At 45.7% G+C, this 15,664-nt stretch overlaps 1 protein-coding gene across 1 annotated transcript in view; it reads right to left on the reverse strand.

Annotated features, from left to right (window-relative positions):
- Positions 1-336: 336 nt before the first annotated feature.
- Positions 337-15,664, reverse strand: part of LOC308327330 (transmembrane protein 47-like) — a 28,356-nt gene continuing 13,028 nt past the window's right edge. The window contains exon 3 of the mRNA XM_080780668.1: positions 337-3,121. Within this exon, the coding sequence (XP_080636794.1) occupies positions 2,940-3,121 (182 nt within the window). The 3' untranslated portion in view covers positions 337-2,939. The remainder of the gene's footprint in view (positions 3,122-15,664) is intronic.

Here is a 15,664-nt window from a genome sequence, read left to right on the forward strand (position 1 = left end):
CTTATTTACTCTATGGAACATTAGGAGTCCACTAATGGACCCCCTCAACTCTGAGTGTACAAATGGACCCGCGCAAAATGTGTCCAGTTGGTTCCATTCGTACACTCTCGGAGTTACAGACCTGTCACGGTCATGCAGGGCTCTTTCTGGTAATATTATTGATCTGCTCATTTTGTATGTCCGTGGCAGACAATTCTTAACTTATGTCAATGTTGTCCACCACCACAAGCCAGCATTATATGTGTCAGGGTCACTGGTTTTACTTTACACTACCAGCTGTCCAGGAGGAGGAGGAGGAGGAGACAGCAGAAAGTAAATATGTTTTCAAGCTATGAAGGAGAGATGTGAGGCTATACAGTCCCCCACAGATCTCCATCTGGTCGATCAGCATTATTCACATTATTTAGCAAGTAGAAAAACGACAGCATCGTCGATACATTAAACAACACTTCATTGTCACACACACGACGTTACAAAACAGAATACAAAAGAAAAGAAGAAGAAAAAGAAAAGAAAAAGAAAAAGAAAAAGAAAAACGGAGCTAAAAATCAGTCCCTTTTCAGATTCATCCGCCTGGCTGGTTTGTGGGTGACCAAACAAAAGCCTGGGACCGATGGGGCAGTGTGCTGTAGAAAGGTCCGGAGCCCTGCATGGGCTCAAACGCGTCCAGAACTTTCTCCAGGGTTTGACTTCACCCTCTCGAACCTCAACCCGTTTAGTGGCCCCCCCTGGGCCCGGGCCGGGGGCCGGGCCGGGGTGAGGTGAGGCCGCCACTGGCCGTTAAGGGGAGGGAAGGGAACTATCGCCTCCCGTTGTCTTCAACCTTTTTGAGAGAGATGAAGCAGGGACCCTCCGTCCGGACTAATGTCAAAGTGTATGTTTTCGGACATTTAACCACTTAGTTAAACCCTCAATATTTTGTGAACTTGACCTTTGGCTTGGTACTTACCTGGTCTGCTCTTAACCCGGCCCCTGTACACCAAACCTCTTCGCCGACAGCTTGTAGATCTGCTATTTTCAACCAACGTTCCCCCCCCCAGAACAGGGATGCGAGGGGTTCAATTGGTTCATGTAAAAAAATAAATGCTAAAAAATAAAGTGTCCTATCGCACAAAGATTTGGTTGGCACTCCTGCAGTATCTCTGAGGACCCCCATAAGGGTCCCGGACCCCCTGTTGAAGGCCCCTGACCCACGCAAGACCACGGTCTGAAATAGCTCCTCACACTACAGTCTGGATATATCAACATGCCAGAGTGAGAAAGACAGAGGACGAGGAAATACGGCTGCAACCCTAATTGACTCAACCGATATTTAAAAAGAATAATCAATTATAAATATTTCAATAAAACAGTCGATTAGTAAAACGATCCCTATTTCGGGCATTCTATTAAGGCGTCAAAAGTTAAAAGAAAACATGTTCAAAAGATCTACAAGCTCTCCAATGCGTTGCACGAGAGCGTGTACTGTAGATCTGCACTTTTCAACGTATTCTTTGGGATTATTCGATTCATCGATGGAATAACCGCTAAGAAAATAATACATCCACAGTGGCAGCCCTACAAATAGCAGATCTACAAACCCTACAAATAGCAGATCGTATACAAACTTCTACCAAAATCCGCCGTTTAATTTGTTGTTTGTTTTTCCTCGACAAATATTGAAACTCTTTGTATAAATTAGCATTTGTTTTCCTTCTCTTCTGTGGGTACCACATACGTACAGTATCAATTCGGAGGGGGAGGGGGGGGGGGTTCTTGTTGGCACGAAAATGTTTGAGAACCGAGCGTCGAGCGTGTGAGCACAGCAGCAGAGGAAAGGAAAGGAAAGGTACTATGTTTACCCTGCAGGGTAACTGGACTAAGCTCAAGAACTTGTTTACAGCCAGGCCCTGCTCATTTCATGGTAGGGGGTTCAATGCCTTGTCCAAGGGCACTTCAGCGGTGGTAATTTTAACGTGCCGGTCCGGGGATACGAACTAGCGACCTTCCGATGTCAAGACCGCTCCGCAAAACCGTTCGGCCACCGCTGCCTCAAAGACACACAGGGCGGCGGAACGTATGTGTGAACGGTCTGATGCGTGTGTGTGTCCTGGCGTTGTGAACGGTCCTGGCGTTGTGAACGGTCTGTTGCGTGTGTGTCCTGGCATTGTGAACGGTCTGTTGCGTGTGTGTCCTGGCATTGTGAACGGTCTGTTGCGTGTGTGTCCTGGCGTTGTGAACGGTCTGTTGCGTGTGTGTCCTGGCATTGTGAACGGTCTGTTGCGTGTGTGTCCTGGCGGTGTGAACGGTCTGTTGCGTGTGTGTCCTGGCGGTGTGAACGGTCTGTGCGTGTGTGTGTCCTGGCGTTGTGAGCGGTCTGTATCCTGTGTCCTGTAGGGTGACCAGTCAGTGGGACTGGGACAGTCCCCTCATTTTCCAAGACTTTTCAGGCGTCCCACAAATTGAGACCCCCCCGTCCCACATTGTGACAGGCAGACGGACAGACGGCAGTGCTCAAATGCCGTGAATAGTTAGTCCCCTAATAGTTGGCCTTCTGTTGTAAAGCCCTCGATTCGTGCAATATGTGACTTTTAAGCATGTTAAAATAACATGAGAAATATCCCCTTAAGGCTACAGACGGTACCAAGTCGTCTATCTATACCACCCGTGACCGAAATGTGCATTTTAAAAACAAAACGTGAGACGCCAGAGGGGTTTAATAACAAAATAATAGGCCAATATTAGAGCCTATATGGTCGAATATGACCATATCACATCAAGGCAATTACTTAAAGTAATAAGTTGGTATACCCGCGTCCCGTCCCACACAAGCGATACTTCTGTCCCTCAAATGAACAGTTTTGGATCTGGTCACCCTGGTTGTCCTGGCGGTGTGAAAGGTCTATGCGTGAGTCCGTCCGTCCGTCCTCGGTGTGGCGGTACGGCGCTGCGAAGGCCCCTCAGTAGGTGGCGTCCTCGTAGATGTCGGTGCGCAGGCAGAACAGGATGCCCCCTCCCAGCATGAAGATGGTGGCGCCCCAGCCCAGGCCGTAGCCCCAGTTGAACTCGTGGTAGGTCTGCAGGACCGTCCCGTCGATGAACTTGATGGGGTAGAGGACCAGCGCGCACGACTGCAGCACCACTGCACAAACAACGACAAAACAACACAAATACATGAATATATGACGAGTTGGTACCCTGACCTCACACACACAAAGAAAACATGGCTGTAATCCTGGTCTCTATATAATATACTGCCTCCCCCTGGTCAGCCGGGGCGCCTGACGGAGGGGAAATAAAGGAACTGGTTGGTATAACGTGTTCCTTCCACGCGCCATGTCCAACCATGGGGACGTATGCAGAAGTGGTTTGGAGGACGCTCATGCACTGAAGGAAGCATGAGGTCAGTCCGTTGGAGTGTAGAGCCCAGGATTACATTAGATAATTGACACTGGATGAAAGAAATGGGTTAAGAAATTGTGGGATAAAATATATATTTTTTAACTGTAATGTAACGTTCCTCTTCTACCCCGGATTCGAACCCGGTGTCGTTGCGCAGTGCTGATTTTTTTGTTTTGTTACCACTGAGCTAATAAAGCCTGCCTGCTTGCTCGGGGGATACATTGAATCTTGTGTTATTTTAAATCCTCTTAGCAGACCTTGTATTGAACTGTACTTTCCTGCACTTGTTCTGCAAACTGTTAAGTTTTCAATCAATCAATCAATCAAACCAACACTGCAGTATGATCAAGTAGTAGGGCATCAAACATGGATAATAAGACGTTCGACAGCAGCGATATAATATGTCAAAGTAGCCAAACAGAGATGCTTTTTTGACACTTCACATTCTCCACCCGTCAGGTAAACGAGACAGTGGTCTCGTGTGACGTCGCTTTCCGTCCGCCAGAGCCTCCCAAGCTCCGCATTCAGACGAGCACACGGACGGACGGCGGTTGCTCAGGGCGAAAAGGGGACGATTATATCATCTCGAGTAGAAGCGGCTAAAAGATAAAAATCCGCAGGAGGCTGATCTACAATTCCCGTAACAGACCATCCAATGAGGAAATGAAGGATTCTTTTTTTTTACGGGCCCGTCTAAATAACTGGTTTAAAAACAGGAATTGTGTCAAAAACAAAAGGCAAGGATCAAGATACACCAGGCCCAATTACACCATATCGGCTTCCCATCAACTCTTTAACCCATTCTGACCGGGAACCTGTTTTGGTGTTAGCATCATGTCGTGCTTTAGCTATTGAAAAACAGCAGATCTACAAGCTCATAGCGCACCACCGAGTGGCGCGCTACGAGCTTGTAGGTCTGCTATTTTTGAAAAATCGAAGAACGACTGACATTTTTCAGAATCTGATCTCAGGTCAGAATGGGTTCATCAGACCAGTGTGTGTCCAGTGGAAACCTTGTATGAATCTGATCTCAGGTCAGAATGGGTTAACGGAACTCTACTTTTCTGCCGTGCCGTTGCTCTTTATCAGCAGCGAAGTACATTTCATCGCTGTCGGCCAGAAGCGATCTGTATCTCCATAGTTTAGTTTAGATGTTTGAGTTCATCCTATTACGTCATACAAAAGCAAGAAAAGTAGCAGATCTACAAGCTCAAAACGTGGCGTGAAGCGACAAGCTTTGAGCTTATATATCAGTTTTTTCTTTTATTTGAATCAGTAGTTTTGGGCATTTATCACCCGACAATTTACTTAAGTACTGCGCATTAAGTACATTTTTAACTGTACTAACGTTCCAAAGACAGATATTGTGCTTTTGACTCTTATTTTTTCACCATATTTAAGGCCTTTTATATTATAGCGAAAATGGCAGATGTACAAGCTCACAACACGTTGCAATGTGACACATTGTGCATTGCAATACAGCAATGCACCGATATTAAAAAATATATACTTACACATGTACTCCTCCAGTACATCATTTGTATCAATACTTTTTACTCAAGCACTTTGTCCGCCCACTGCTCTTTTTCAGGCACGTGTTAAGAGTGTTAGAGAGGCAGGGGCTGAAACCCCATAAGAGGGCACTTTTGGCCCAAAACAGCGAAAATAGCAGATCTACAAGCTCTCAACGTGTCACAGCGCGACACATTGTGAGCTTGTAGATCTGCCATTTTCGGGGCACAATCCTGCACTCTTTATCTACTGGAGATGCGGTGGACATTTGCATTTCTTTCACCATAGTAAATGCAGGTCTGGAGAGGGCAGTTACGTTGTTTTACAGACGGATAAAAAGGGCAGGGGCAGAAGCCCCCTTTGTTGTCTATGTGTGCACGCCCCTGACAGCAGCGTTTCATTTTTCCTTCCCTTCCACCTCCATGCATTCCATTCCGTTCCGTTCCGATCCATTCCAGTGTGCTTGCGGTTCGACTGTCTAACAATCCACATCAATGTGTTCCACCACAGAGGTGATATAACTTTAACCCTGATATCACGCTAATGACTTCTTCTAAAGCCGTCCAAGAGCCAAATCATCTCTCCGTGGAGATTGTGGTTAAATGACTTGGCAGCACTGTGTGCGCAAGTGTGTGTGTGTGAATGTGCACGCAGCACGTGTGTGCGCAATGTGCACAGAGCAGAGGCACATTTTGTGGTCTGCTAAAATACTGGCGGCTGCAATTCCTTCTCACATCGGTATAAAGCTGGTGTTGCATGTGATGTGAGGCAGAATGACTCTGGGGGTCATATGCAATCTTTCAAAGGGATATTGCGATTTCATTTTAATTTGCGAATGAGAGACACAGGGCTGTATTTTGCATGTCTTATAAGTACCAGGTCTTATTACCTAACTTGAGTAAACTAAAGACCTGGAGGCGTGATCAATGCTCTTTGGCCACTCAGAATAGCCAAATGGCATTGATCACGCCTCCAGGTCTTTAGAGCTGTCATATTTTGGACAATCCATTAATACGCAACCCTTTGATTAGGGCTGCTCTGTTACGGTCCGACGATGCCGATCTTGTGCGTGAGGGGAATATTTGACAATTTGTATACATGTCAAAACCCACCAAATCCTCCAAACTGTTCCTGTGTGTGTGAGGAGGAAGGGGAGACTGTTTAGGCCTGTCACAAAGATGCAAAGTGATATTAAACTGTCACGGGCCAGGCCAGCCCTATAGACACAATGGATGGTTGAAAGAGTTTAAAAAAAAAGAGTTTAAAATGTTTATTTATATGTTTATATACATCTTATTGACTTTTATACCACTTAAATGATATAACGGATCGGTTTCTCCAGATTGGGTGAATTGCCGATCACTGACTGAGTCATTTGGAGTCAGAATCATCCGATAGTATGGCTACTATCTCTCTATCCTCCTCGCTTCTCACGAAAACTACATAAGATGGAGCACGCACACACTAAAAATAAATAAAAATAATCACCAACGTCTTTTTTTTACACCTTTAAGCAGTGATGTGACAATACCAAGTTGATTCTGACAGGCAGCGCTAGAACACCTTTTAGCATTAATTAAGACCAATTTGTAACACACACACACACACACACACACACACACAGAGAATTTACTGCAGACTCCACAGCATGAGAAATTGCAGTGGTTCCTTTTCTCCTTTAGCAATCTCCTTTTTTTCCCCCCATTAATTGCTCGAGGCGAGGGCGGCCCTAGCGTGCCGCGGTCGCAGCGGTAGCACAAGGCCTCTCAAAGACACAAGGGGGGTTGAGTCATTTCCAAAGCACACTTTCTCTCTCGCCCTCTCTCTATATCCCTCCCTCCATTTCTCTCTGTTTCTATCTCTGTCTCTCTGTCTCCCTCTCTCTTTCTCTCTTTCTCTCTCTCTCCCCGTCTGTCTCTCTCTATTTCTCTCTCAGTCTTCCTCTCTCTCTTCCTCCACCCCTCCATCCCTCCCTCCCTCCCTCTCTCCTTCTCTCTCTCTCTCTCTCTCTCTCTCTCTCTGCACCACCTTCTCTTCCCTGCTGTAGGACAGATGGAGCGATGCAGCCAGCGGGGAGAAGACATGTCTTTCTGCTGCCCAGGAATGTGAGTGTGGTGTTGATGCAGCCCGGCCTGGGCTGGCTGGCTGGCTGGCTGCTGAGCTCATATTTCTGGCTGACAAAAACACACGCATACCGCACGCCACTTCCACAGCAAGCTGCACACAGTCAAGAGAGGAGCTATATAGGCTAAAAGGCCCGGGGGGGGGGTGTTCAAACACTTTGAACCCTAGCGTCATCATCAGTATTCTGGGGCTGTAACGTTTTGGGGCGAGAACAGCCGATCTAACATGCAAGACAACATGACGCTTTGACACGATCAGCTTATAGATGATTGGTAATCAATGTGTTTTTTTGAACGAGTCTTTGAATTTTTTTTTGGGGGGGGGGGGTATGCAAGATTGTATCTTGTAAAAAAGCAAAGCCTGGGCCGCTGGCATAGCGGTCCTACTAATGCCAGCCTGATGGCGTGTCGTGGGTTCAAATCCCGATCCAAACGACCTTTTCAGCGTGTCACTCCCCATCTCGCTCTTCGAGATAGGTCTACTGTCCTATCAATAAAGATCACTCTCGTGTGAAGTGAGGGGCGCTCTTACAATCGTACATCATCCAATAAAAAAAATTATATACTTCCTCATGAATTAATTTGTCAACTTATGTTATCTTAAATTATCCTTTCATTGTCAATGGCAAATGTGACGGGTCGAAAAGCCGCATAAAAATCATTCTCATATGAAGTGAGGGGCTATTATCATCACACATCATCACATTCCGGCCAGTCACACATTGGCTTCCTCACTTTGCTTTCATTCCGGCCAATCACAATTGGCGTCTTCAATTTTCTGCCCTCACTTTTTTTTATCAGGACCAGCAGGAGGAGTTATTAAAGCAATAAGCCACACGAGGTCTCAGGTTACCGGGTATTTTATAATGGCTGAGAGGCGTATAGTGTCTCCGTACTCAATACTGAGGTTGAGTACATTGTATGGGCAATGGTTTACAAAGTCCAGAGAGGTTTTAACCCATTCTGACCGGGCACCCGTTTTGGGGTTAGCATCATGTTATGCTTTAGCTATTGAAAAATAGCAGATCTACAAGCTCATAGCGCGCCACCGAGTGGCGCGCTACGAGCTTGTAGGTCTGCTATTTTTGAAAAATCGAAGAACGACTGACATTTTTTTAGAATCTGATCTCAGGTCAGAATGAGGTTAATCAGACCAGTGTGTGTCCCGTGGAAACCTCGTATGAATCTGATCTCAGGTCAGAATGGGTTAAGTGGTTTTAACACAACCTCCTCCCCACTGCTGTTCTCTCGTCGGGTCGTGCAGGCAGCTATAGCTATAAGGGGAGACATTATTCTAAAAGCCTGGCCCCTCCAGGCAATTACACACACATACACACACACACACACACACACACACACACACACACACACACAGACACACACACACACACACACACACACACACACACACACACAGGGAAAGGAAAACACTGCATCTGCATGTTTTCACTAAATGGAAAACAGCCAAAGCCACGGAGATTACGTCCCCTGCAATTTAGACTCCCATTCACACTGACTGGTCCCTTTGAAAGACTGCCCGGCCCAGATGGACAGAACCAGACAAAGATTACTTGTACGCTAAAAAGAAGGCAGGGGGGGGAGACCTGTAAGGGTCCATTGTCCCAACAGCCAGGAGTCACATTAAAGCCTCAGGATTTGTGCTGCCTTTAAAGGTCACAGCTACTCCTGCGTGTTTGTCTTATTTATTCCACCTGGGCAGGGTCGGAAAAGACCTCAGTTCAGCATAACGTCTCTGTCAGGTGGAAACATTGTAGCGATGGGCACAATCACACGTCACGCACGCGTTTATTGAATGGAAGGTTTGCTTTCCCTATAGCTAAAAGTCGTTCATTCAATGTCCAAAACTGTTCCGTTTCAGGATTCAAATTCAAGCTCAAAGCTCAAAACTCAAGCTCAAAGGGTGTTGCTTTGCACTGCAAGTATATGAAATAGGACGTTCGTTTAGGGGGAAAAAGAAAAAATACAAAAAGTGAAACAATGGCGGTTTCTGCCCGACAACAGCGATAAGTATACATTCAGCCTGAGGTAGGAGGTATATGTGTGTGTATGTGGATTCCATAAACAGGACATCTCTTTGTCGTACCGTATAGTCCAAATGTGTACTGGGGAAAACTCTGGCAAACGTTATGGTCAGGGCACCACGTTTATAAGTGAGGCTGCGGTTGTGTTTCGACCGCTGTTTGGAAACCATTGCTGTATAACATTGGCTTGACGTTGAAGGAGCCAATGCGTCAGTGCTTCCAGAGGCAGGCTCGATGTGGGCCTGGGCTCTGGTCTGGCAGCACGTAGACAGCATGCACTCCCCCAAAAGAACATCAGGCTCAATGTGGGCCTGGGCTCTGGTCTGGCAGCACGTAGACAGCATGCACTCCCCCAAAAAAAAACATCAGTCCTTTTTTTTCATCGGCCCCAGAGCTGCATTAGCAGATACTTAAAACTGCTAAAACACTTTAACCCACCTGAGATCAGATTCTAAAAATGTCTTCTACATCCTGACAGTCCTCCAGTTTTCTGAAAAAGCTATGTTTCTATGTCAGTCGTTCTTCGATTTTTGAAAAATAGCAGACCTACAAGCTACCGCCACCGAGTGGCGCGCTATGAGCTTGTAGATCTGCTATTTTTCAAAAAGCTAAAGCATAACATAATGCTAACACCAAAAGGGGTTCCCGCCGCGAAAGGGTTAAGCTTTTTATATAGGAACACATTTTTCAAAGAATGTTCTAAAAATACAGTAGACTGCAGATCTACAAGCTCACAACGTGTCACAATTGCGAACCGTTTGTGCAGCTCGTAGATCGGCCACTTTAAAGACTCTGTTCCGATTTTCTTTCCAGGCAGTCACGGGGCGGATTCCTGCGTCTACGTACGAGTATCAAAAGCCAACGAGCTCCGAGTTCCCCCCCGAAGAACAGCGAAGCCATGTGTGCTCTGATGATTTCTATTCTCTTTGGTTTTGCATTATGTTATACTTTAGCTATCGAAAAATAGCAGATCTACAAGCTCATATAGCGCGCCACCGAGTGGCGCGTTATGAGCTTGTATAGGTCTGCTATTTTTTTTTAAATCGTGAAAATGCGACACACTTCTTTGAATATGTATTCTTTCAGAATACTTTTGTTTCCACTCCAAGGAGGAACAGCAATGTCCGTGTTCACCTATGTGACGTTAATGAGCACCACTATGAGTACCAGTAGGGGGCGCTGTTGTGCCAGAAACAGAGAGACAGCTGCACTGTTGCCTGCTAATGAGAGAGAGAGAGAGAGAGAGAGAGAGAGAGAGGGGAGTTGCACCACTCAGTTCACACGGGGTGTGATTTTTTCATTTCGATGTCAGGCCTAAATGGGTTAGGCCGGGCACACATGCAGCAACAAGCCAAGTACAGTAACATGAAGTACAGTAGCCGCTTGTTCTGTTCTCAATTCACCGTGTTTACGTTTGCGGTGCTCCTGCTTTTATTCTGGCGTACTACTACAGAACACACGCTGGTTGGTTTTATTCTGGCGTACTACTACAGAACACACGCTGGTTGGTTTTATTCTGGCGTACTGACTAGTACTACACACGCTGGTTGGTTTTATTCTGGCGTACTGACGCCGGTTGGCGACCAAAGTGAGAGACCGTGTTGGGAACCGTAGGTGGAAAAAATAATAATCACGATTGAATCCTGGAATATGACGGGGTTTCCATTATGCCGTCGCTGGACCTGCACAGAAAACAGAACCGCCTGCATTTGCGGTCTTTTTTCCATAATGCAATGGAGGAACCACCCGGTCCCGATCCGTTTGGAGTCGGACACATAATGAGTTATTGTAGAGGTGCTCCGATTTTCACTCCAAAAGGCTCAATCAGAGAAACTGATGTTTTATACCGTTTAACCCATTCTGACCTGAGATCAGATTCATACGAGGTTTCCACTGGACACACACACTGTAAATATGAAATAAATGCTTAAACATGTAGCTATAGGTGTAGAGACCACAGAAGTGAACCTTTCAAGCCTGTTTTCTCAACTCTCTGTTTTCTGCAAGACATTAATTACTCTACAAGTAATATCTCCAAAACTGGTGGGTCAAACCGAACAACCAATAAGTACATTTGAAGCTATGATTCCCTGCTTTCATACGACCATTTAGTCACAGATGTAGTAGTATATCGTTTTGCATCTTTGTGACAGGCCTAAACAGTCTCCCCTTCATCCCCACGCACACAGGAACAATTTTGAGGTGGGTTTGGACAGACGGACGGAAGAAAGAAAGAAAGAAAGAAAGAGCATCCGCCTTTTGACTCGAATCAGGTTTGGTTCTTTTTGTGCTGAACTAGAACAACTAAACAGTGACGTGTAAAGTCTGTGACTACTACTGATTGATCAGAGAATTCTCACTCACACAGCTGTGTCAGCACAGAAACCCCAAAAACTGTGGAACACACATTTTAGTTGAGCGGGTCGTGGCCGTTTACGCCTCGTTAGTTTTTTCATATTGCTATATTTATGCGTCTGTGAGGATTGAGGAAGGATGTGTTTTAATTGCATGGTGTTAGAAACGTGGTTTGATTAAGACTGCAATTAGCTTTAGCCAGAGAGATTCCCCCGCGAAGCACCAGGACTAGGAACCAACCGAGAACGGGAGGCAGCGGCTCAGGAGGTAGAGCGGCCCGCTTGGGAACCAGAAGGTTCCCACATCTTCCCAGCCCGCTCCCGGACCACCCCCCCCCCCCCCCCCCCCCAGAAGGTTCCCACATCTTTCCCAGTCCGCTCCCCCAGAGTTACTGCAGACTGCCCAAGACACTGAATGCGCCGCCGGTGTATGAATGTGTGTGAGACTGGGTGAAAAGAAATACTCCCATTTACCATTTTAACTACAAAGACGAGAGGGGGTACTATTTCGTTTTGAAACGGGAGTCATAAGCGCCACCTGACACCGCATCGGCAAGTTCTGTAATGCTTAGTTGCCTTCAAGATAGATGAAGAGGGAAGTTTCACATACTAGTATGCACCCATGAATCTGATATTATTATTAATATTCCAACCATAGAGCCCCATACTAACCCTACATCCCAAAACCCTAACCATAACCGCATGCAAAAGCATTTATTTTCCAGATTCAAAACGATTCTTTCTATTCAAATTGATTCTCAATTCAATACATAGGATTTCATCACAATCTACTCCAGCCAACTGAAGTGACTATACTGTACTACAGTAACTTGAAAATGACTGAAGACATGATGTTTACTGTGATTAGGGTAAGCTTACATCACATCACAAACACCATGTAGTGAAAACTCCTGTTACTGTAACCAGAAAACAGGAAGAAAAAAAAACATAACAAATAAATAAAAATGGAATCGGTCATAACGGGAATAGCGATTGGAATAGATGCTGTAGTTTGTAGATCGGCTACATGTATATTTGAGGACACGACACTTCCTAAGTGAGAGGCCCCATTTTAACCCATTTAGACCCGAGGACGAGTCTACGAATTCCCTCTAAATCCTGACAGTTTTCTGAAAAACCTCATGTTTTCAGGTCAGTCGTCCAACAAACATTTTCATGTCACATTTTTGGACCCCCAATCATCTGAAAACATGTTGTTTCTGAAAGAATATATATTCAAAGATTTGCATCACATTTTCACCACTTGCAGATCTACAAGCTCGGCACCGAGTGCCCCATGAGCTTGTAGATCTGCTATTTCTCAACGGAAAACATAATGCTTAACCCATTCTGACCGGGAACCCATTTTGGTGTTGGCATCATGTTATGCTTTAGCTATTGAAAAATAGCAGATCTACAAGCTCGTAGCGCGCCACCGAGTGGCGCGCTACGAGCTTGTAGGTCTGCTATTTTTTTTAAATCGAAGAACGACTGACATTTTTAGAATCTGATCTCAGGTCAGAATGGGTTAATCAGACCAGTGTGTCCCCAGTGGAAAACTCGTGTGAATCTGATCTCAGGTCAGAATGGGTTAAAACACCAAAAAGGGGTTCCCGTTCAGAATGGGTTAAGCAACAAGGGGTGGTGTTAGTGGTGGTGATGGAGAGAGAGAGAGAGAGAGAGAGAGAGAGAGAGAGAGAGAGAGAGAGAGGCTGTTAGCTGGGGGAGCAGCCTGTGGGAACACATTTTTTGGGGTAAGTGTGATCATTCTGCGGCTCCATGAGAGCCAGTTCACTGAGGCTCACACGGGACTCTCCGTTCCACACCACAGAAAGTGAGCTCACCCCCAGAACGCCTCATTCCTCTCTCTGTCCCAGCAGCACTCACATTTTAGTCTGAGGAACAAGAAGGCCTTATGATGAAGCAGCAATATGTTGTTATAATTATATACAGCGTTGTAATTCTGGACTTTTACTCGAAACAAAGTATGGTTGCATTTTCTATTGTCTAATAAAATAATCAAAGTGGTGCAAAGTAATTAACCCATTTTGACCTGAGATCAGATTCTAAAAATGTCTTCTACATCCTGACAGTTTTCTGAAAAAGCTATGTTTCTATGTCAGTCGATTAAAAAAAAATAGCAGACCTACAAGCTCGTAGCGCGCCACTTGGTGGCGCGCTACGAGCTTGTAGATCTGCTATTTTTCAATAGCTAAAGCATAACATAATGCGAACACCAAAAGGGGTTCCCGCCCAGAATGGGTTAAGTACATATATTGTACTTACGTATACTTTACTCGAGTATTTCTTATTTCCGGTACTTTTACTTCTACTCCACTACATCTCAGAGGCAAATACTGTACTTTTTTTTTTTTTACTGCACTACATTTATTTGAAAACCATAGTTAACTAGTTAGATTTTGATGATAATTACAAAGCATTCATTACCCACATCAGCCCTATATACATTTTGGAAATAGCTGATATACAAGCTCACAACGCGTCGCATCACGACGCGTTGTGAGCTTGTAGATCTGCCATTTTCAAAATGTTTTTTTTTATAGATTTGAAAACTTGAAACGGGACATTCTGCACAATTTTGATACCAGTACTTGTGTAATTTTACTCAAGCAAATGTTGTATTCCAGACTTGTACTTGCAGTATTGATACTTTTACTCAAGTAAAAACATTGAGTACTTGTGTCCACCACTGGCCTATGTAGATGTTGCATAGAGACGTGGAGAGAACGCACAACGTTCTTCCGTCATGGTCAAGTACAAAGTTACAACCCACGGAACCGGCATTTACTGGGAAAAAAAAGGTCTATGTTTACAGTTAAGCTGTGGCCAAAGTTGTGAATAGACAGTGACGTAGTGACACCGGTATGGTCCTTGGAAGAAGAAAAAAAACGTCTTTTACATTCTATATATATGTGGTTAACTTTTTTAAAACATTGCTAAAAGTATACAGTGAAACAGCCCGGTCACTTTTACGGCATTTGACATGCTGACAAAATGTATTTTGTTGCGCACTAGGGTAAAAAGAAAAAAAACGGCAGCTGCGAACGGTTGTGTCGATTATAAAATATGGTCCGTGAAGTAACAGAATGCATACGTCAGACTGCAGGACTGAAGCTATCGAACAGTAGGCGAATCAGTAACAAAAGGAAGCAAATGGACCCTTTTGTGTCCATTTGTACCCAGTAATTAATTTTGTGCACAGTAATTTACATGGTAATGTACGCAGTAATTTAACTTTGGGCGTGCACCCAAAATGGACACCGCCCATTCCGTTTTGATCACAACACATACAGTCGAGCTAGAAAACACTACCAAAGACGGCTTGGTTCAAAACATTCAACGAAATTCCTGCTACTACCATTTATGAGCAGCAGGCCGGCCTTCGTTTACAAACCAAAATGGAGGTAAAACACTGAAAAACACAGCCATTGGCTGAAGAATTGTTGAATTAATACCTAGACTCTGTACCCAGGAGTTTTTTTTAGTTCGCATTCGGCTAAAAAAAGAAAAGATTGCATCGGAAAATCTGTCATAGGAAGTGGGAGACAACTTAACCAATAACAGTGCAGAGGGGCGTCGCTCCAAAATTGGTGACATCTGTGTTTTTTCCGCTGTTTTCTACTGATGATGGGAGGTGGGCAGGCGCTCAGATCAGCGAACCAATAGGTTCCACCGCCAGGCTACAGTACCCGCCCCTCTAGACCTGGAACCACCCAGGCTGGGCCAGGCTACAGTACCGCCCCCTCTAGACCTGAAACCACCCAGGCTGGGCCAGGCTACAGTACCGCCCCCTCTAGACCTGAAACCACACAGGCTGGGCCACGCCCCTCTAGACCAGAAACCACACAGGCTGGGCCACGCCCCTCTAGACCTGAAACCACACAGACTGGGCCACGCCCCTCTAGACCTGAAACCACACAGACTGGGCCACGCCCCTCTAGACCTGAAACCACACAGACTGGGCCACGCCCCTCTAGACCAGAAACCACACAGACTGGGCCACGCCCCTCTAGACCTGAAACCACACAGACTGGGCCACGCCCCTCTAGACCTGAAACCACACAGGCTGGGCCACGCCCCCTCTAGACCTGAAACCACACAGGCTGGGCCACGCCCCTCTAGACCTGAAACCACACAGACTGGGCCACGCCCCTCTAGACCTGAAACCACACAGACTGGGCCACGCCCCTCTAGACCTGAAACCACACAGACTGGGCCACGCCCCTCTAGA

Source organism: Protomyctophum bolini, assembly GCF_963924005.1.
Source record: "Protomyctophum bolini genome assembly, chromosome: 13".
In the NCBI taxonomy this organism is placed as follows: domain Eukaryota; kingdom Metazoa; phylum Chordata; class Actinopteri; order Myctophiformes; family Myctophidae; genus Protomyctophum; species Protomyctophum bolini.